A 20,947-nucleotide genomic window follows, 5' to 3' on the forward strand; every position below is an offset into this window, starting at 1 on the left:
GCCTGGAGGTGGCAGTTAGGAGCCAGTCGTCAAGATACGGAAACACCTGGAATCCTAGACTCCTCAGGTGAGCAGTCACGACCGCCAAACATTTGGTGAACACCCTGGGGGCTGTGGTGAGACCAAAGGGCAGCACGTGGAACTGAAAATGACTGTCTCCTAGGCTGAAGCGCAAATGTCTTCTGGACGCCTGATCTACCAGGATGTGGTAATAGGCGTCCTTGAGATCTATGGAGCACATCCAAACACCTTTCTCCAGCAGTGGGAGAATGGATTGTAAGGTGACCATTCGGAACTTGGACTTTTTGACTGAACGATTTGGAATACTGAGATCCAAAATGGGCCTCAAGTCCCCAGTCTTTTTTGGCACCAAAAAGAATCTTGAGTAAGTCCCTAATCCGATCTGGTCTGCGGGGACCGGTTGGATGACTCCTTTTTGAAGCAGCTTTGAGACTAAGGCTGCAATTTCCCGTTGACTGGGTGGCGGGTCCGGGATTTTCTTGGACGGAGGTGGGGAGTGAGAAAAGGGGATGGCGTAACCTCCGGCGATAATTTGAAGCACCCATCGGTCCTGAGTGATACCTTCCCCAGGCTTTTAGGTGCCTCAAAAAACGACCCCCGACTGGCTCCGGAGCTGCACAGTCGGGCAATCCCTCAGGGATTGCGGAAGGCTGAAGAGCCACGAAAGGACTCGCGGTCTCCAGTGTTGCAGGGGCCTCTGCCGCCTCTGGGACGGCGTCTTCCAGAAAAATTTCCCCCTCCTCTGCCTCTAGAAGGGGGATCGTCCTGCTGTGAGGGATAAGACTTCTGGGATCTACGGAACCACATTTTCCCTCCTCTTTTAGCCTTGGGATAAGGCCGAAAGGGAGTGGAAAATCGTGCCCCTACGGCAGTCAATGTCTTACCTTCTTGCTCGCAGCGGGTCAATGTGTCCTTTACCTTGGGTCCAAACAAAGAAGACCCATCAAAGGGAGCATCGGCAAAGGAAGACTTAAAAGCTTCCGCAAAATGACACAGGCGGAGCCAGGCTTGCCTCCGTAGAGCAATACCCGTACCCGCCGCTCTACTCGCCCCCTCGGCTGCATATGAAATGAGACTCATGGACGAGTTTGATATCGATGACAGCGTAGCCAACTGAGAGCCAACCGTCTGGGCCAGCTGCTCAGGTAGGTTACCCAAGAGGGTATCTGAAAGCTCCTTGATCAGATCCCTCTGAAACCTGGTGAAGTGCGTTAAATAGTTCAGGGACCTTAAGGTAAAGGCCGCTGAACTGAGGGTGCGCTTCCCGTACCGATCCATGCTCTTAGACTCCTTATTAGGAGGATGGACGGACGTCGAAGCCTCTGCTACATCTTGCTGGGTAGCAGATGCCACCACCAAGGCATCTACAGCCACACCTTTTGTCAAGGCATCTACAGCCAAACCTTTTGTCAAAAACTCCTTCTCAGGGGGTGCTGATAGGAACTTATTTGGGCAAGCAGGCACCGGTTCCACAGAATCTGGATGTTCCCACTCCCTTCGACAGATCAAATCTAGGAGCTCGTCGAAGGGCGGAGACAACCAGGAGGCGGAGGGCTGAGCCCCGAAGGCCTTAAGGAACACCGACTCGTCAGCAGAAGGGGGTTTGGAATGCCAGCCGCCTCATTGTTTGAGGGCTTCCAAGATGTCTGCAAAGGAGACATCATCTGAGGACGACTTAGGGGACCCCTCTGCATCATCAAGATCAGTGTCTGACGTGAGAGACTCAGAGGAGTCGACACTTCCTCTTGCACGATCTTTTCCTTGGAGGTTCCTCTGAAGAAGCTTCAGAGGGTCCTCCAGGAGGGGGGGGAACCCCCAGTGGGGGTGACCTCAGGCCCCGGGGCTCCGCTGTCTAAGGACAGGGGGACTGCCAAAGACCCAGTCTCCTTATGTAAGGAAGGTGCTGGTGAGATCGTGGAGGTAGCCAAAGAAGATTTGGCTAACGCACTCCTCATGGCCCTGAAGGCTGGACCACCAGAATCCTGGGAAGGTCCGACCCCCCTGGCCACAACAGTAGACGGTACCCCCGCAGCCGACGCACCAAGAGGAAGGCTCGGAACCGAAAACATCGGTCCCGAAGCGTCCCCCCCCCCGGGGCCGACAGAGGAGGTCCGTGTACCGAACTCCGACTTGAGAGCCGGGGTTGGAGTAAGGGTCGGGCCCGACACGAAAACCTCCATCGGCTCCACCAGCACCGGCTCCAACGGTGCCGAGGCTGTTGGAGGAGGAACCAGAACTACAGGGTGGGCCATCGGCCACGAAGCCGAATGGGCTGGAGCTGAAACTAATTTCTGGAACACAGGAGACTGAAACAGTCTTAGGAGCACCCTGTCGATGTCCGAATCAGACATCTTGGAAGATCTAGAGGAAAACGATCGGGTCCGAACCGACTTATCCATCGGCTCCAAAGGACTGGGGGACCTGCTCCGAATGGACTCAACCAGTATCGGTGCCGAGGGAGATCCCAAAACAATTTCCCTTGGTGCCGAGGAGGGCTTTTGCGCCGAAGGGGAAGAGTCTGAGCCGGCAACCCTCATCGGCTCCAAAATCTGTGGAGCCGATGAAGGTGACCCGCCTCTCGAAGCCCCAGTCATCGGCAACGAAACCAGAGGAGTCGAGACTGGGGGCATCAAGGCAGACCGCTCCGCCCTAGGCTCCGAAGTCCGTGGAGCTGATGGAGAAGCCTGCCTGGATTTCTTAGTAGTCTGTTCCGACGGGCTGGTCGGAGCCGACGCTTTCTTTTCCTTAGTTGGAGAGGATGAGGAAGATAAGGCCTCCTCGAAGGAGGGTTTAATCAGCCCTTTCAGGATTAATTTATTCTTCCTCTCTTGGAGGACTCTAGAGGAAAAGGCGTGACACACGCTGCAGGACTCCTGTAGGTGCTTGGCGCCTAAACAATATACGCACGAGGAGTGATCATCCGTTATAGACATTTTATAACTGCACCTCGTGCACTTCTTGAACCATGAGGGTCTATGTTCTTTGGACATAATGCCTCTAAAACAGTCACTATAACAGTGGAACAAAATCACTATCTAGTCAGAAAAACAATGATTTTAAACAACAATATAAATTTTTTTTTTTTTTAACGATACACTACAAATATCAGAAACACCAAAAAGGAGGGCCAAGAACCCTCTAACTTAAACAGGTACTTGACCTCCTTAAAAAAAGAGAAACTTACTAAGGAATAGGGGAAGGCCCCTCTAACTTAAACGGGAAATCTTTCCCTAAACAAACACACAAATTTACCACAAAATTATACCAAAAAAACACGCGTACAACAACAATAGCTGTTAAAACAGCTTTTGGGTAAGAACAGAGAATTTCCTGACAGGAAAACTTTAGAAAAAAACAGCACTTAGCTCAGCCAAGTTTGAGACCACGTCCTAGCTTGTAAGTGGCAAACGAGATCTGGGGGATTAGTGGTGGTGCATCCTGGGATAGAGAATAGCTCAGCCAATAAGAGGCTTCACTCTATAGCATAGCGTGCCGAGTCGGAGCCGAGGATCGGCTCCGAGCCCATCAGTACAGAATGTAGGCGAGATAGGATCACATAACATCTGAGGTTATGGCAATATTTGTTGACAATAAATTACAGCAGGTGGTAAAAAGAAGCGACACTTATATTGGGGACACTTTTGCTTTTGTGAATAATATTAAAATGATAAAAACAGAAAAAAGAGATATTATGGTGACAATGGATGTTAATTAGTTATATACAACCATACCTAATAATATTGGGGTGGAATATGTAGGGGTAGAGTTGGCAGAATCTAAATGTTATAGTAATGAAGACATTAGTATTGTCTTAAGACATTTTAGACATCATTTTGTCTTATAACTTTTTGGAGTTTAATGGTAAATTTTACCAACAAATTAATAGTGTAGCTATGGGGGCTGCTATGGCCCCTAGCTATGCTAACTTATGACCAGATGGGAAAAGTGATATATTAAAGCTAATAGTCATTATAAAAATGCTGTGTTTTTTTGGTTGTTTTATTGACTACCTTTTTTTAATTTGGAGGGGTGAGTTAACTGAATTATTACATTTTTTGGATGAAATTAATGTTGCATGTGAATATCTCAAATTCACTTGGAATTATAGTTAAAGTATTTATTTCTTGGATGTTGGGTTATACAAGAAAGGAGATAGGTTTTATACCAAAATATATAAAAAGAGTGTCCAAAGTAATACATATTTGGATTTTAATAGTAAGCATCCAAGTTATGTTAAGTATAATATTGTAGCAGGACAGTTGAAAAGAGTTAGTGATCTAACGGACTGTGATATGAAATATGGAGAAGAAAGAGATATGTTATGTCAAAAGTTTGTAGTTAGGGGCTAACCGGAAGTATTTATAAAAAGTAAAAAAGAAGAAATGGACAGCATTAGGAATATAAAAAAGTCTAGAGTCACACATACAAATATAGGGCAATTTCAAAATGAAAATAAAGGAATTAAAATCAATACAAGCAAAGACTACAGTTTGGGTATGGCAATACCTTATTCGGTTGATGGTGGACAAATTAAAAGTCTGTTGAAGGTAAACTGGAAAATTCTGATGAGCTTTCCAAAAATGAAAGATGTTATTGGTGAACAGCCTACTTTTGTAAATAAAAAAGGTAAAAATCTGAAAAAGGCGTTTCAAGATACGGTTAAATATATACAAGAAAAAAGAGAGAAGTTGATAAAATGTTTAAATTGTAGTTTTTGTAAGTATGTATACAAAGGAATTATTCCGATTAGTATGAATAAAATGTTAATATATGCTCAGAATGAAAATATTTGTATGATGAAGTATGTGGTATATTTGTCTAAATGCTCAGAATGTACCTCATATTATGTAGGCATGACCACAAGAGAGTTATGCAAACGGATAAAGGAGCATTTATATGCTATTCAAAAAAACAATAATAATGCTTGGAGTAAACATTTTTATGGATGGTAAATGTAGGGGGACCCCTAAGTTTATGGTTATAGATAGAATGTTTAATTCTGACATGAAACTATCAGCAGAAGATGAGTTAAAATGGAAAGAATACTGCTGGATAGTCAAATTGAATGCAAGTCACCCTCCTGGAATAAATGAGAAAGAACATTTTAAGGTATATTTAAAAAAGAAAAAACTGAAACGTTAGTATAATACTGGAAAACATGGCTGGAAAATGTGTTTTGTATGGTCATGAACATTTTTATAAGTGTGCTGTTCTTTAAGATAATTGTATAATTGGGCTCATTGATGAATGCGTTTTATATAAAAGGAAGTTATTCCTAATTGGTTTTATTCAGTCTGAGGAAGTTGTGATGACGAAAGCGCTTACTGATTAAGCTGCTGCTGTGAATCTGGAATTAAAGCTGTTCGTATTTTATCTTTTTTGTGGAATTCGTTGTGTGTTGGTTTCTCCTTTTTGCTGATAAGTAGTAGTAAGTTTTAAGAAAATTATCCAAAAACAGAGTGTAATACAAAATTTTACTAGACTGAGCCAGCGAAGACAATCCCGAAGCTTCAAGCGGCAAACGAAATCTGGGAACAGCTGCTAAGCACCATGGGATAGGTTATAGCCTCGAGCCAGTAGAAGCTCTTGAGCTATGGTTTACGGCAGAGTTGGAGACGAATTTCGGCTCCGAACCCAACCAGCAAGAATGAAGGCGAGATAGGACAACATAACATATAAAATTTCAATATATATATATATATATATATATATATATATATATATATATATATATATATATATATATATATAGGCGAGATAGGACAACATAACATATAAAATTTCAATATATATATATATATATATATATATATATATATATATATATATATATATAAAATATAGATACATATATATAAATCAGAGACATAAATGAGTAAAGCATTTTATTCATGGAGATGAACCCCCCCAAAAATAGCTGAAATGAGCCTGGTACACAGTATACTCTCTGGGAATCAGCTAACCAAGTGATGCACAACAGTGGAGGGGGTGTTGCCACCCCAAAGTGAATATTTAAGTCTCCCTGAAAAACAAACTATCTAGTGACTCAACATATGTAAGGGCCAGGAGCACTAATAAGAGCAAGCTGATGCTGCATCATGTGAAGTGGGCATTATCCATATAAATCTACTCGCATATTACCACTATAAGCAAAATGAAGAAAAGAACCTGGAAATCAAGGACAAACATGAGCAGACTACAAGAAACACAAAAAAAGAACCTGCAATCGATGCACTGTTAACCCTACAGATCAACTTCACGTCCTACAGTATATCTAAAAATCATACAGGCACCAATGGTTATGCAAGTGGTAGAAAATATAGACAGCCTCCGGAATATAGAAGAAAATCTGACAGTAGCTCCTTTACCTGAAAAAAGTAAGCCGTGACAAGATATTAGGACATTAACTTCCAAAATGTTAAGTAAAATATGTATTTAATCCCATTCATAAAAAGGAACACTATAGCTGTATCAAACTAGACATCTATTAACTTCTAAATTAAAATCAAAATTCATTTCCAGTCTACACTATCTCTGAACTGTCATGTGCAGCAGACTAAACTATGAGGTATTACCAAGAATAGCATTCTTTTTTTTTTCCTTTGACCTTTACATCTATGACTTGATGACAATCAACCCACCCATACTCAGTCAGGATCACTATTTCCATCTTAGGCAACAGAAAATCATGGGAGACTATCATTAAGGCAGACACCAAGGGCTTTGCATACCCCCAACTCCCTGGCCTCTGCAGTAGCTTCCCCATGGAAAAAGCTAAAGCACTGATCTTTGGATGTGTACATTTCAACTCACACCCTTACTCTGCTGTACAGTACTAATGTGCGATTTATTGGGTACATACATATGCTAGCTTCTTTTGCTACCCTTTGCTGAGATATCGCTGCAATCCAAGATTCCCTTCCTCCATCACCCTGAGAATGAGCAAGCTGATAATGGCTGTTTATACTCACCCTCCCCTCAGCTCGCTGTTTCAGTGTCCAGGTCACTATCAATCCCATATCATTTGGTTCAGTCAAGGGCTTTATTCTTGTGCAATTCACAGTTTATTTCATACGTGTTATAATAGTGTAAGATACATTTTGCTTTTTATCTGTCTGGAAGCATCTCAGCATGACAGACATCCTACACAATCAAAGAGGATGGAGTATATACTACAAAATGCACAAGTAAAAAAAAGTTAAAAAAATGACTAATTTTTTTTTTTTTTTTTTAATTAATCTAAGGTGAGGCGATAAAACATAGGGTGGGGTAAGCTACACTTTTTTCAGAACAATTGTTTCAAGTTTCATTTATAAACTTTTAGTATGACAATACTACACACAAAAGCCAAACAGCTTACATTTATTGCCCTGGTTTCTCAATGCATCACAGTATGCTGTGAAATGACATCACTACTTGTGACACCACTGCATGAAACTGTCAAATCGCATTAATGATGATGCAATCAATGTTAGCTAGCAATGTTGTAATCTTTGCTGCTAAGCAATATACCACATTATCCAATATCAGATGCCTGTTTTTCAGTGAAGAAAAGAAGCATGCTCTTTTTCACAAGATGGAATAAGAAAATGTTGAACTAAAAGGCACATTTATGTCTCAAATATCATAAATACTGTACATATTTAAATGTCTTAAATAAGAGGAGATATCTGTCTGGCTGGATTTAAATACAATACTACTGTCAAGCTTTACAGCAGCATTTTAATATATCATGCTCAACAGAACATTAACAAAACCCACAATTTTAGATTCTAATGCAATTGCTAGCACTAGTTTGTTTCCTGAAAGATGTTACATACAACTGTCCTTAGGAACTTCAGGAAATTACATTATGCAGTATGATAATTGCTTCCTTTTGAAGCCTCAAGCACAGACAGCGTTCTCCACCATACTTGTTACCATCTGTTGGTTGTTACTGTCATCAACTACTCTCCAACTAAGCCAAATGGCTTCCTATCAGTGTACAGTTCACTGACTTTCACAGATGTGTCCAATTAACAAAAGAAACAGGAATTTAAGTTTAAACTAAAGCCCACATACATCACATTCAAGGATGTTATTAGGAATTTCCTTGTCTGCGTCAATAAAAAATGTCAAGTAGTACCATTTTTATTTATTTATTTTTTTGAGTTTAAGCTTGCGTGTTTATGCAACTTCAAACAGTAATCTTACCCTTTGAAAAACTTGCATTTGCCCCCCTATCCAGAAGAACACGCATCAATTCAAAATTAGCAACGTTAGCTGCATACATCAAAGGAGTCCATCCAAACTGAAAACTTGAATCCACATCTAAACCTACAATAAATTACAAAAATATTTCATTCAGATTTAAAATACAATTTACATAAAACAGCATACAACAGACAGTATTCTGAAAAATGAAGTCATGATACCAACAGAAAAACATATTATTGTTTAAGAATCTCAAGGTGCTGGTAATTAAAATATCCATGAATCATTGCTTTTTGTTTGCTAGCTATCACAATTAGTGCTGCCAAAAAGTTTGGGTTCCTTACCTACAAGTCTGCCATAACACAATCTGAACTACTCACAGATGCAGCTGTTGCACAGAAGGTCCAATATTAAAAGCCGTGTCTTCTATCTGGACAAAGTCCTCACTGCCTCAATGACATTTTGGCTGACCTGCCAAGGTAACACAGTACTAGCCAGTTTTCAAAAGTTCAGACTCCATTTCCTCTCTCTCTCATCCTGGGACAGTGACTGCCTGAGCATATCCCGACACAGAAGCCTTCAGCTGTCACAGGAAGTGAGTCCTCATGTTTTTCACTTCCATAAAGCAGAGGAAAGTACATGAAGCCAGAAGCATCTAAAGAGTAAATTTACAGCCAAAAACAATACCATATAAAAATCAAATGCAACAACCACTGAATCGAAGAAACTGAAACTCACCTTAACTGTGCACATTCTGAATGATGGGTGTTACCACTAAGGAAGTGAGGAATTTGAACACCTACAGTTAAAGGTAAGCAAGACTTACACAACTGTACTATGTTCATCATTCCCACTGCCTCAGTGGCATTTTGGGTAGACTCACAAAGCTTACCCTACCTGGGAAGTGGAAGGATAAAGCTCCAGGAGCCCCTAGAGAGTGGGCCTAACAAAGCCTGCTTTGGGCCTTGAAAAGGAATCCAGTTTGTAGTGCTTTGAGAAGATATGAACAAAGGACCAGAATGCTTCTGGTGTCCACCCCTTTCCAATATACCATCAGAGAGGATAAGGTTCTAGTCAAGTGAGCTTTAACCTTGCCCAGAGGAGATGTAGCATGGTGGAAGTAGCAGGAAACAATAGCAGAGAATATCCATTGTGCAATAGTTTACTTAGAGACAGGTTGGCTTTTCTTAGTCCCCAGACAGGAGACAAGGAACTGTTCATTTTACCTAAAGGGCTTTGCTCTGTCAAGGAAGTACCTGAGCTGCCTTTATGCATCTGAGATATGTAGAATCTTTTCTCCCTTGTTTTTGGATAAGGATAGAACACAGATCGGTGGCTTGATTCAAGGTAAATTCGGAAACAACTTTCGGCAAGAATGATGATTAATGCATAACACAACCCTGTCCCTGAGAAAAATCAGATAGGGTTGGCCCACCATATGAGCTTACAGCTCAAAAGACTCAATTTGCAGATGTTAATGCAATGAGTAAAACAGTCTTCCAAGTAATGAACCATAAATCAACTTGAGAGGCAGGTTCAAAGGAGACAAGGTTAATTTTTCAAGAACAAAATGGAGATCCCAGGAAGGAGGAATTTGCTTTTAGGGGGTTGCATGTAGAACACTCCTTTCTTAACCAGTCTGACCGCAAAAAAAAAAAAGAGATTAAAGAAGAGGATCCATGGGCAGATAAGTTAAGATGGCCATAAAATGTACTTTGATAGAAGCATATGACAAACCATCTCTAAGCAGCTCACACATATATTTTATTACTAGAGTGGACCTCTGTTACTGGCTAGGCATCACCTAGAAAATATCTTCCAGTTGTAAAGATAAGATTTTTTAGTTGCAGGTTTTCTTGTCTCTAAATACCTGCTACGTATTCTCATGGAACAAGTCCATAAAAGGTATCAACACAGAATCATCCAGGTTATCAGGTACAATATCTGTTGGGGTGCACCATTTGCCCCTGACACTGTGTCAGCAGATTCAGTCTGTGAGGAACATTGTGGTAAGTGCCCTGGCCAGTTTCATTAAAAGGGAGAACCAGCTTTGCCTGGGCCTAAAGGGGCTTCACACAGTGATCTTTGGTAATTCTTTCTGAATCTTTAGAAGTACCTTGGGAATCTACATAGACGGTCCGGGCACAACTTCATCTGTTCACCAATTTTCTGAGAATTTGTAACTTCCAGTAAATTAAAAAAACACTGGTTAATACCATGCATTACATGACAAAGTGCTTTTTTCCAAGATGTGGTACAGATGTTCACATCAACCGCATACAAGTTTTGGTTTTATTGTTTTTTGTATAAAGGGAAAAGTCAGGGAAACCAAGACCTACCAAGTTCGGGGGGGGGGGGGGACGACCATGGTATCCCACCCAATTCTGTGTTCACTCCCCTTACCCATATAAAGTTGAGGACCTTCTTAAAGGAAAATGGATATCTTTAAGAAGAGGTATCCCTTGCCAAATATACAGTATTATAAATCATGCAATTGCCTGATTTTTCCTGATACATATCCAAGCACATACAGCCCCCGCCCCACCCCCAAGGTCCAAAAAGGAGGTCCAGCCAAGGAGAGGAAGTATAACAGTTTAATTGCTTCTATCTTCAAAACAGCCATTTTATAACCAGAGTATCTACTGCAAACATGTAGCATCTGTAATGCTCCCTCCAGATTCTCCTCTGGATGGGTTATATACAGAAGTCAATAGTCAGCATACAGTGCTAGTCTGAAGGTTTGTCTCCTATCTTATACCTTCGCAGATGAGATCTGTACAACCTTTCAGCCAGGGGTTCTATGTAATGTGCAAACAGCAACGGGGAAAGTGAGCAACCCTGTCTAGTACCTCTCAAAATGGGGAAAGTTTATAGTCTATTTTTATTCCAACTCAGGAACCCTAATAAAATTTCTTTAAAAGGTTTATCATTTCGCCTGGAAACTCAAAGAGCTTCAAGCCTATATAAAAAAAAAAAACTTCCATTGTACCCAGCCAAATGCTTTTTCAGCATCTAAGCTGTTAAGAAGAACTGATGATTTGGAGCAGGAAGCATCTTCAATCAGCATAGATAATTCAGATATTAAAGTTATCTGCTGTGGTTCTGTTCAAGACAAACCCAGTCTGATCTGGCTAAACTAGACAGGAGAGCAGATTAGCTAGCCTGTTGGATAGGACTGCCATAAATAACTTGTTGTCAGAGTTAAGTACTGAAATGAGGTGATATGAAAAAGGTTGCATCAGATCCTTGCCAGGTTTCAGAATCACAGTAATAATGGCCTATCTTGAAGTGAGTGGGGTATCTCCTCAGGACTTAACATAGGTTAAGAGATTTGGATACTAAAAAAAAAGGCAAAAGAGCAATCAGTGCCTGCTCCACAGATTCCTAGTGGTATCCCATCTGAGCTGTTTATAAGTAAACTGTACCTCATATGCAGGGTTACCCGTTTCCAAAGTGCCTGAACTTTCAAGGGTTAACTCTGGTAGGTTAAGGTCTGCTAAAAACTGTTCAGCCTTCTCAAGTGATGCATAGTCTTCCCTGACACCATAAAGCCTTTGAAAATATGTGAAGACTTCATATATCCCAGGTAATGAGCTAACTATTTTGCCTGAGGAAGGGCCTATCAGCTCTGGAATCCCTTTAGAAACTCTACAGTTTCACAAGTGGAGAACTAGGTACCCAAACAAAGATGAGGATGAATCAAAGGTTTTCAGGCTTAGAATATGCTTCTCCTATTCAGTTTTATAAGTCTAGTTCTTTGATTACATTTTCTTGTTTTGTGTGTAGGAACTCTCTATGCAATTGCTCAACTCTCAGCATATGCCTGTGTTGTAAATCCAGTAAGTTTTTGATTTTTTTTTTTCTGCTTTTCCCTTGGTGTCCCCAGCCTGGTCTCAGTAAAATACCTGAGATCCTGGGCTGATGGTGTCCTATAGGGATCCTATGTAGCACTAAGCCTTTCCATTGGGGGGGGGGGTGAAAACCTGCATACTCATTAAAGGACCTAATGACTTGTCTACATTGAGGGCCACAGCAAAGATAAAGCTTTAGTATCTAATGTGAATGTAGGGAATTTGTACTAAGATGTAATGCTGTTGAGAAAAGTGCATGATCTTAAAATCCCACTGGAGGGAGGTAATTATGCACCCATGTTCTTTTGAAACTAAAATCTTGTCTGTCCAGAAAAAGAAACAAACCTAGGTGATAAACAGGTATATAAGCTATTAAGCAGCTTCAATACCTTATGAATGTTTTCCATCCCCAGCATTTTAAATCTATTTAAGGTCCTAACCAGGGGAGCTAGCCAAAGTATACAGGGTCCGGAGTACACTATCAATAACACAAATGATACTCCAGTCCCCTCCCCATACAACTATGCCCTCTTAGAAATAGATCCATTCCCTTATAAGGCCAGCCAGTTCAAGGAAGAACATACCTGGAGGCAGCTAAACAGAAAGTAACCAGTCATTTTGGTGCCCTTTTGTTCCAGAAAAATCTTCCTTCGGTATCAAATAAGTGTGCTATGAGTTCAAAGGACATGCATTTAGTCAAAAAATCATGGTAACCCTTCTTCTGTCATTATGGCATGTAGAGAAGACCCCTGTAGAATACTCTTCCAATATTTTCAAGTGCTCTGCAAGCACTAAGTGGGTTTCTTAGTAAAGGATAACATTGGGTTGAATTTTCCCATTCACACTAAAAATCCTGGTTTGTTTAACCGAGTTGGCAAGCCCATTTACATTCTAAGAAAGTATATTAACCATGAATATAACATTTTGTAATCATACTAAGTTAATTATAGCACTTCATACATCAATCTTCAAAAAGTGAGACCCCCTCCACTGAGAAATTGAAAATAAAGCCTTGTCCCAAAGCCACTAAACTAAATCAGTGAACCGAGTGTACAGCCATCCAACCCATAACAGAAAGTAGTAAGGTACATTTAAATCACTATCCTCTGACCTACACAGACCACAAAATTGAACCACTTAAACTATACACAAGCTCAATGAAATAGCTTCCAAGGTACGGGTCAAAAGCCTTTAATGAAGCAGTGACCAAGTACTGAACCCTCTGCATTTCCTGAGGGTAATTGTGAGTAGGGTGAATCTTTCTCTCCCAGTACTCAACAGCTTTCATTGGCACACCCACCGACCACACAGGAAACCCTTCTGCCATATGTAGGGCTACCCATGTAATGCAAGCACTGCTACAGTTCCTTGTAGTAAATTCTTTCAGTCCTGCACTCAATGAAGAAAAGAAAAAAGGGGTTATCCAGTCACCTAATCTGTTAGTGATACAGCTGCTTTCTGTTTTACCTGCTCCATTTTGTTCTCCTTATTTTACCTGCTCCATTTTGTTTTCTGTTTCAAGAAATCTGCTTGACCTGGTGGTTTTCTATGTAAGAGATAAATACTTAAATTATCTAGGCTGCACATTTCATATGCTTTTTCATTGGTTAAACTGTTTCTTGAGTGATACTTAAATACACAGTCAATTTCTGGGTTTTTGTTTTTTAGATTTAAATCCTACATAAACTAAAAGCACTACTGGTGATTTCCTGCTAGTTTTATTCCTGCCCATTCTCATCTATGTTGATCTGCCTTTTAAACCTGCTGATTTTAAGCTGCCCACCCCTACTGTGGATGGAGCTTAAGCTCCTCCTTTTCTAAACAGCTGCTTATATCTTTACTCATTTGACTTTCCTTGTGCTTATAGTAAAAAGTGCATTTTGCCTCCTCATTCTCTATTCTATTAATTTACTTGCTCTGAATTCACTATCTCGCTAGCTGCTGGACAAAGTAGTGTATTTGTACACTCTGGCAAGCACTTGCTTTTACATCAAATGGTCAGTGGATTTTCCATCTAGTGCATTGGGAGGTAGCCTGGTCTGTTTAGGTTGGGGAAACACCCGAGATTTCTACATGTAGTTTTACTTGCTGGAGGGCTTATCAGCTTATCTTGTTTTTAGTGCCTTAATAAATTCTGTACAATTGAGTGAGTGGCTCTTGGCATATTTATATAAAGCGAAGTACGTTTATTGAAAAAGCACACTTTTATAAGCTGTTTAAAATACACTGTTGTATCCATATAGTTTGTTTGTGATAACATTTCACTTGACACTCCTTTACCGTGATTTTACATTAGAAGGAACAGGATTAAGCAATCTAGGGGCAGCAGGTGTTTACCTGGTCTATCTGAGCTGGGAAGCACACAAAAGGGCTCCAAGTATGTTTTGCACTTCTTGTATACACTGTGACTCATTTTATCAGTTAAAAAAACTGTACTGTCTGCTGCTGCTTTAAGTCATTAACTACACTGTATTACATTGCATCTATTAGTTGCAGGGCTGTTGTGGGTAATTTGTGTGGTCTTCTTACACTTGTCTCCAAATCAGCTATTCTACATGTTTTTCTGCAACCTTTGTGGCAGAAGTGTGCTGATCTAACCTTTTTGAGTTGGGGAGTGCTTGCAGAAGGCTTATAGTGTACTTTCCTGATTGGTAGCTAGGTTAAAACTGGTCTCTCTTTGTTCATATTTAAGCCTCGCATTTGCATGGTGCTGATCTTCTCACAGCAGCAGTTAGCAGTGCCCTGAATAGACAAAAAGCCTAAAAGCTCAGTTTTTCCCTAAGCAGCTGTCAGTGAAACCCTTCCAAGGATTTATTCTGCTCTTGGAGCAACTCCGCTGCGCACTGAGCAGTGTTGCCTTACTGATCACCCCTAGCCTACACAAGGTATAGGCCCCTCTTGTAGTTTTGGCGCTACAAGCACAGTCCTGTCAAATTAACCCATTCCCTTCCTTAATAAAACATACAGTAAGAGCCTACTATTGTGGTCGGGCAGTTTCCCACCACCTCTCTTGCCAGTCTGATAGACATGGGCATCCTGAGGCAAAGTAGCAATTGTCTCATGTATACAGACAACCACTTACTCCTGAAAAGTACAGTTTTGTACCTACCATAAATGTAGATGTTCGAAGATCCACATTGCTGCAGTCCTTACATATGGGTAATCCGCTGTCCTCGGTCGGCCCGAATACCAAAGTATTAGGCTGACGTCGGTCATGGGCGCTCAGATCTGACATCAGAGCGTCAGGGTATTAAAGCGCATGACCGACGTCATATCCTCAGTCTTTTCTTGCCCCAGATGTCAGAAGGCCCTAAAAAGAAAGACCACAGCCAAAAATAGAATACTTCCCAAAAGGCATGTACAAATAACAGCTACCACCCAAACCATACAACCATTCCAAACTGCAGAGGGGAAGGAGGGAGGGTAAATTGGACTGCAGCAATGTGGATCTTCGAACATCTACATTTATGGTAGGTACAAAACTGTACTATGTTCTTCATCTCACATTGCTGCAGTCCTTACATATGGGTAGAATCCCAAAGCAGAGGTAAAGGGAGGCTGGCAAAATCATAAAGCATTGGGAGCTGCCAAAATGCCCTGTAAGATTGCAGTGGCAAATCCAGCCCTAGATTTGGAATAAAGAGGAAGGTGGTAATGTTTAGAAAAAGTATGCACTGAACTCCAAGTAGCTGCTTCCAAAATGTCTTTAGTAGCTACTCCCCTTAAAAATGCTGTAGAAGTGGCAGTAGCCCTAGTGGAGTGAGGTCTGATTCCAGCCAGAATTTCTTTACCATGATGAGAATAACAAAAAGCAATACAAAAGCCAATCCACTTAGAAATAGTTTGTTTTGAAACAGGTTTCCCCTGAGAACCCAAAGCAAAAGAAACAAACTGCTGAGACTGTCTGAACCCTTTAGTCCTGCTCAAATAATAACGCAACTGCCTGTGAATATCCAAAGTGTGCAAAATTTTCTCCCCTTTATTTTGGGGATCTGCATAAAAAGTAGGCAAATGAATTGATTGGTTCAAGGCCACATTTGAAACCACTTTAGGCATAAAAGTAGGATTAGTACGCAGAGATACCCTATCCTTATGAAAAATTAGGAAGGGTTCAACTGCCATAAGAGCCTGTAATTCAGAAACCCTTCTAGCAGACGTAATGGCCAACAAAAAAGCAGTCTTCCAAGAAAAAACTTTAACTCAGCAGTATGTGCAGGTTCAAGAGTAGGTAAAGTAAGTTTTTCCAATACAAAATTGAGGTCCCAGGCAGGTGTAGGAGCTCACGTGGGGTCTTATGTTCTTTGCCCCTCTAAGAAACTGTTTAAACAAAGGATGAGAGAATAATGGAGGGTCACAGTCATAGTGAGCAGAAATGGCTGCAGCATGAACTTTTATAGAGGAGAAAGACAAACCCTTGTCTAATAATTCTGTAAGATATTGCAGAGAAACACTTAAATCAGGCCTGGAAACATCAAAGCCCTTTGTTTTGCTCCAAATTAAAAATCTCCTCCATTTATCAGCATAAACTTTCCTTGTACTAGGCCTTCTGGCCTCCAAAATAACATTCAAAACTTGTTGTGGAAGCTGCGACCCTCCAGGTTCTAGAACAGAATATGCCAGGCTTTTAGATGCAGGGACTGAATCCTGACATTGAGGAAATGATTGCCCTCCTGTGACAAAAGGTGCGGAATCGAAGGCAAAGGCCATGGAGGCTCCCGTACTAAACTCCTCAGCAGAGGGTACCAGTGCTGTCGAGGCCAATCTGGAGCTATTAGAATCATGGAGGGCTTGTCTTGTCTGACCTTCAAGAGTACTTTGAGGAGGAGAGGCAGAGGCGGAAAGGCATAGACGTGAAGATTGCTCCAACTGAATGATAGAGCATCCACTTTCCAAGCTGTGGGATGAAACATTTTTGTGCAAAACTTTGGCAACTGGAAATTTAGTGGAGAAGCGAACAGATCTATGTCTGGAGTTCCCCATATCAATTTTCGAAATACATGAGGATCCAATTTCCACTCGTGGGGATCCACTATCTGTCTGCTCAAAACATCTGCTAAGGAGTTCTGTGCTCCTGGTAGAAATCTTGCCTGAAGATTGAGGTGTAAACTGAGAGCAGTCTCCCACAGAATCATTGCTTGCCTGCAAAGAGGGTACGAATGGGTTCCCCCTTGCTTGTTGATGCACCACATGACAGTTGTGTTGTCTGACACTTGCCCTGGGTGAAGTAAATCCTTGAAAGCCATCAATGCAAATTGGACTGCTAACATCTCCTTCAAGTTGATATGTAAATGTTGAAGTCTGGCAGGCCACGTGTCTTGCACCCATTTTCCATTGAGGTGTGCTCCCCAAGCCTTGTCCGAGGCATCTGTCATTAAAATCTGACTCGCCTCTGGTTGGGTCACAGAGAGTCCCTTGTTTAGGTGACATTCCTGAGCCCACCACAAAAATTCCTTTTGAATGCAAGGTATTATTTGAATGACAGTGTCCAGATCTTGGCAGTGTTGTGTCCATACATTTTTGAGATACCATTGTAGCTTCCTCATATGCAGTTTGGCATTGGGAAGTACCAGAATACAAGATGCCATGAACCCCAAGGCTTGAAGGACTGTCCTTGCAGTCAGCCTGGACCGTAGAGACAATTGATGGAAGTAAAGAGTAAGGTTCTTTTGCTTGTCCGGGGTCAAAAAAGCCATCTGGGAAGCTGTATTCAATCTCACACCCAGAAAGCACATGTCCTGAGAGGGTACTAGACTGGACTTTGTTTCGTTCACAGAATACCCTAGGCACCTTAACACTGCCATCACATACTGTAGATGATGAAGAAGTTCGTACTTGTCTTGAGCAAGAATCAGGCAATCGCCCAAATAAGGATAAATCTGTATTCCTCTTAACCGTAAGAAGGCTATCACTGGAGCCAGAACCTTTGTGAACACCCTGGGCGCAGTAGATAAGCCAAAGGGCAATGCAGAGAACTGATAATGTAAAGTCCCAGCCCGAAAACGCAGGTACCTCCTGCAACTGGGCCTGATAGGAACATGAAGATAAGCCTCTTTGAGATCCAGAGTTACCATCCAATGATCTTTGCCCAACAGAGGTAGAAGTTGTTGCAACGTCAACATTTTGAATTTTGGAATGTCTAGGTATGTGTTGAGAATAGATAAATCCAAAATCGGTCTCCAAGTGTTTCCTTTCTTTGGTACTAGAAACAGGCAAGAATAAAATCCTAGGTCCACTTCTGACAGAGGGACCTGCTGTATAGCCCCCATTTGAAGAAGTAAAGAAATCTGCTTGTGAGCCTCTACCCTTTGCTGAGGAGGAACGTCTGGCATGCCTTTGAAAGGAGGCAATGTATGGAAATAAAACTTGTAGCCTCGGTCTATAATGTCCAACACCCATTTGTCCTGGGTGACTAAAAGCCAGTTTTGCTTGAAGAGTGCCAACTTTCCTCCCAAAGGAGCTGCCAGACAGGAAGAATCTGGCAGCTGAAAATGCAGGTCATTGGGCCTGTTTACGAAAGGACTGGCCCCTGCCCTCACCTGTAGATTGTGCAGGTGAACTCCACGTCCTAGGCCTGAAAGTACTCTGAGCTCTGCCCCTACCACGTCTAGATCTACCCCTAGACTGTGAATCAGAAGAAGGATAAGCCCATCCCTTAGTAGGCCAATTCCTGCTAAACTTAGGAGGCTGCACCTGCAAAAAATCTTTAACAGTCTGCATAGACTTAGCCTTGTATTCCATTTTCTTCAAGACAGATTCCACAGGAGAACCAAACAAAACTTCAGACTGTAAAGGAGCATCCAAAATTCTAGTTTTAACATGCTCTGACAAATTCTGATCCTTAAGCCAGGCGTGCCTGCGAATAACTGAACCAGTGGCAGCCACCCTAGAAGAAGCCTGTAAAGCATCGAAACCACACTGCAAAGAATGCTTACCCACCTGTTCAGAGGCATGTACCAAATCCTGTAATTCTTTACACTCTATGCCCTCTGCCAAAGCATCCACTTTAGATTTTAGTTGAGTAAGGAGAAAATTCTGATACTTCAACATATGAAACTGGCAATTCAAAGCCCTCATTGCTAAAGTGGAAGAGGTATACACTTTCTTACCCCATCTATCCAAAGCTCTAGCATCTTTATCAATAGGAACTGGATTCTTTACAACAGAAGCCCTGACACCCTTAGGTCCCTGGGTTTCTGGGTCAGCCCTTGGACTCTTATACAGATATTTATGAGCCTCAGGCACTCTGTAATACCTGTCTGGCTTAACTGGCGCAGGAGGCAGAGAATCTGGATTAAGGGAAGCCTCGGAGAAAACGTCTTGAACAACATCCAAAACAGGAGGTATAGCCAAGGGCCTATGTTGTGGTAAAAACAAAAATTCCCTAAGCCTCTTTCGGGAATCAGAGAAATCCTGACCTTCCCATTTAAAATGTTCCCTCATAGAATGCAGGGTTTCTGAAAAAGAAAAATCCTCTGGAGGAGAAGCAGAAGGAGTGGAATCCTCTGCGTCTGAATCAGAATAAGGAGGAAAATCCTGAATGTCTTCAGCCGAAGACTCTGAGTAATCTGAAGCCTGCTCCAAACTTTCCACCTCTGGCTCCACCCTAGGCCTCTTATCAGGAGGGGGCATAAAGTAATTAAATCTTCTGCCATTTTAAGCATGTGTTTTTTAGGCACAGAACCTGCAGAACTAGGACTGACACCTGAGGAAGGCAAACCAGGCCTGCCTTTGGAAGGAGCCTTAGAGACAGAAGGAGAAGGCCTAACCACCTTAGGCAAGGAAGGGAGAACAGCAACCTGAGAGGCCCCCTCAGCCTGACCTGACTCCTGAGAGGCCACATCTTGCAAAATTAAAGCCTCCCCCTGAGACTCAACTGAACTCTCGGCTGGATCCATAGATTCCACCGTAGTTTCTAAAGAACCGGCGTCCGGAACGGACGACTCATCCTGCCTGGACTTTAAAGATTTGTCTTTGCGCTTCTTCGCGGTAGCGGGCGTCGAGGATCCGACGGCATATTATAATTACACCGCCATCAAGACAAGCCTAGCGCAATCTAACCTACGTTTAATGGTACGCTTATTAAACCTAGCACAAAAGCGACACCCGACTACGTCGTGCTCAGGTCCCAAACAAGGAATACAAAGAGAGTGGTAATCCCTATGCGGTATCTGTTTCCCACAAGAAATACAATTATTCACTTTTTCTGACATCCGGAATTAACTGAGGCAAGAAAAAACAAAAATATTCCCCAACGGGGTACTTAGCCCAACTTGGTTTCGGTCTGAAACTCAGAATACGAAAATTTCATAACGCCGAACGGCACTTGCAAACGCTGCTTCTGCATCGGACCATGCGGCAAAAAAGACTGAGGATATGACGTCGGTCATGCGCTTTAATACCCTGATGCTCTGATGTCAGATCTGAGCGCCCATGACCGACGTCAGCCTAATACTTTGGTATTCGGGCCGACCGAGGACAGCGGATTACCCATATGTAAGGACTGCAGCAATGTGAGATGAAGAACATCAAGCAAATACTTTAGATGTAGTTACACTATGAGACTGGAAAAGACCCTCACACAAGGACAAATCAAATGCCCAACAGGCTGTCAGTGTGTGCACACTTCTCACACAAAATTAAGGACATGACACAAACCAACATATGAGGAGGTACTCACTAATATCTTGCCAAACGATCACAGGCCTCCCAAAAAGAAACCACTTGCATAACAATGCAAACAACCAGCACAACACACACACTAGTTTCTCAACAAATAAACCCATAGGGTGTAACACCATAAAAAATGTATTGGTCACAGGTGACTCCATTATAACACACTCCCACACACACGTTCCCCTCACCAGGCTGAATAAGTAGCTGGT

General features: G+C 42.0%; 1 protein-coding gene across 4 annotated transcripts in view; it reads right to left on the reverse strand.

The window, feature by feature from the left end:
* ASZ1 (ankyrin repeat, SAM and basic leucine zipper domain containing 1) overlaps positions 1-20,947 on the reverse strand; it is a 1,559,240-nt gene that overhangs the window by 1,240,611 nt on the left and 297,682 nt on the right. For all 4 annotated transcript variants that reach the window (XM_044088717.1, XM_044088716.1, XM_044088719.1 and 1 more), the window contains one exon: positions 8,215-8,337. In XM_044088717.1, coding sequence (XP_043944652.1) covers positions 8,215-8,337 — 123 coding nt within the window. The remainder of the gene's footprint in view (positions 1-8,214; positions 8,338-20,947) is intronic.

This window comes from Protopterus annectens, chromosome 11.part0, assembly GCF_019279795.1.
Source record: "Protopterus annectens isolate FY-2018-M chromosome 11.part0, PAN1.0, whole genome shotgun sequence".
In the NCBI taxonomy this organism is placed as follows: domain Eukaryota; kingdom Metazoa; phylum Chordata; order Ceratodontiformes; family Protopteridae; genus Protopterus; species Protopterus annectens.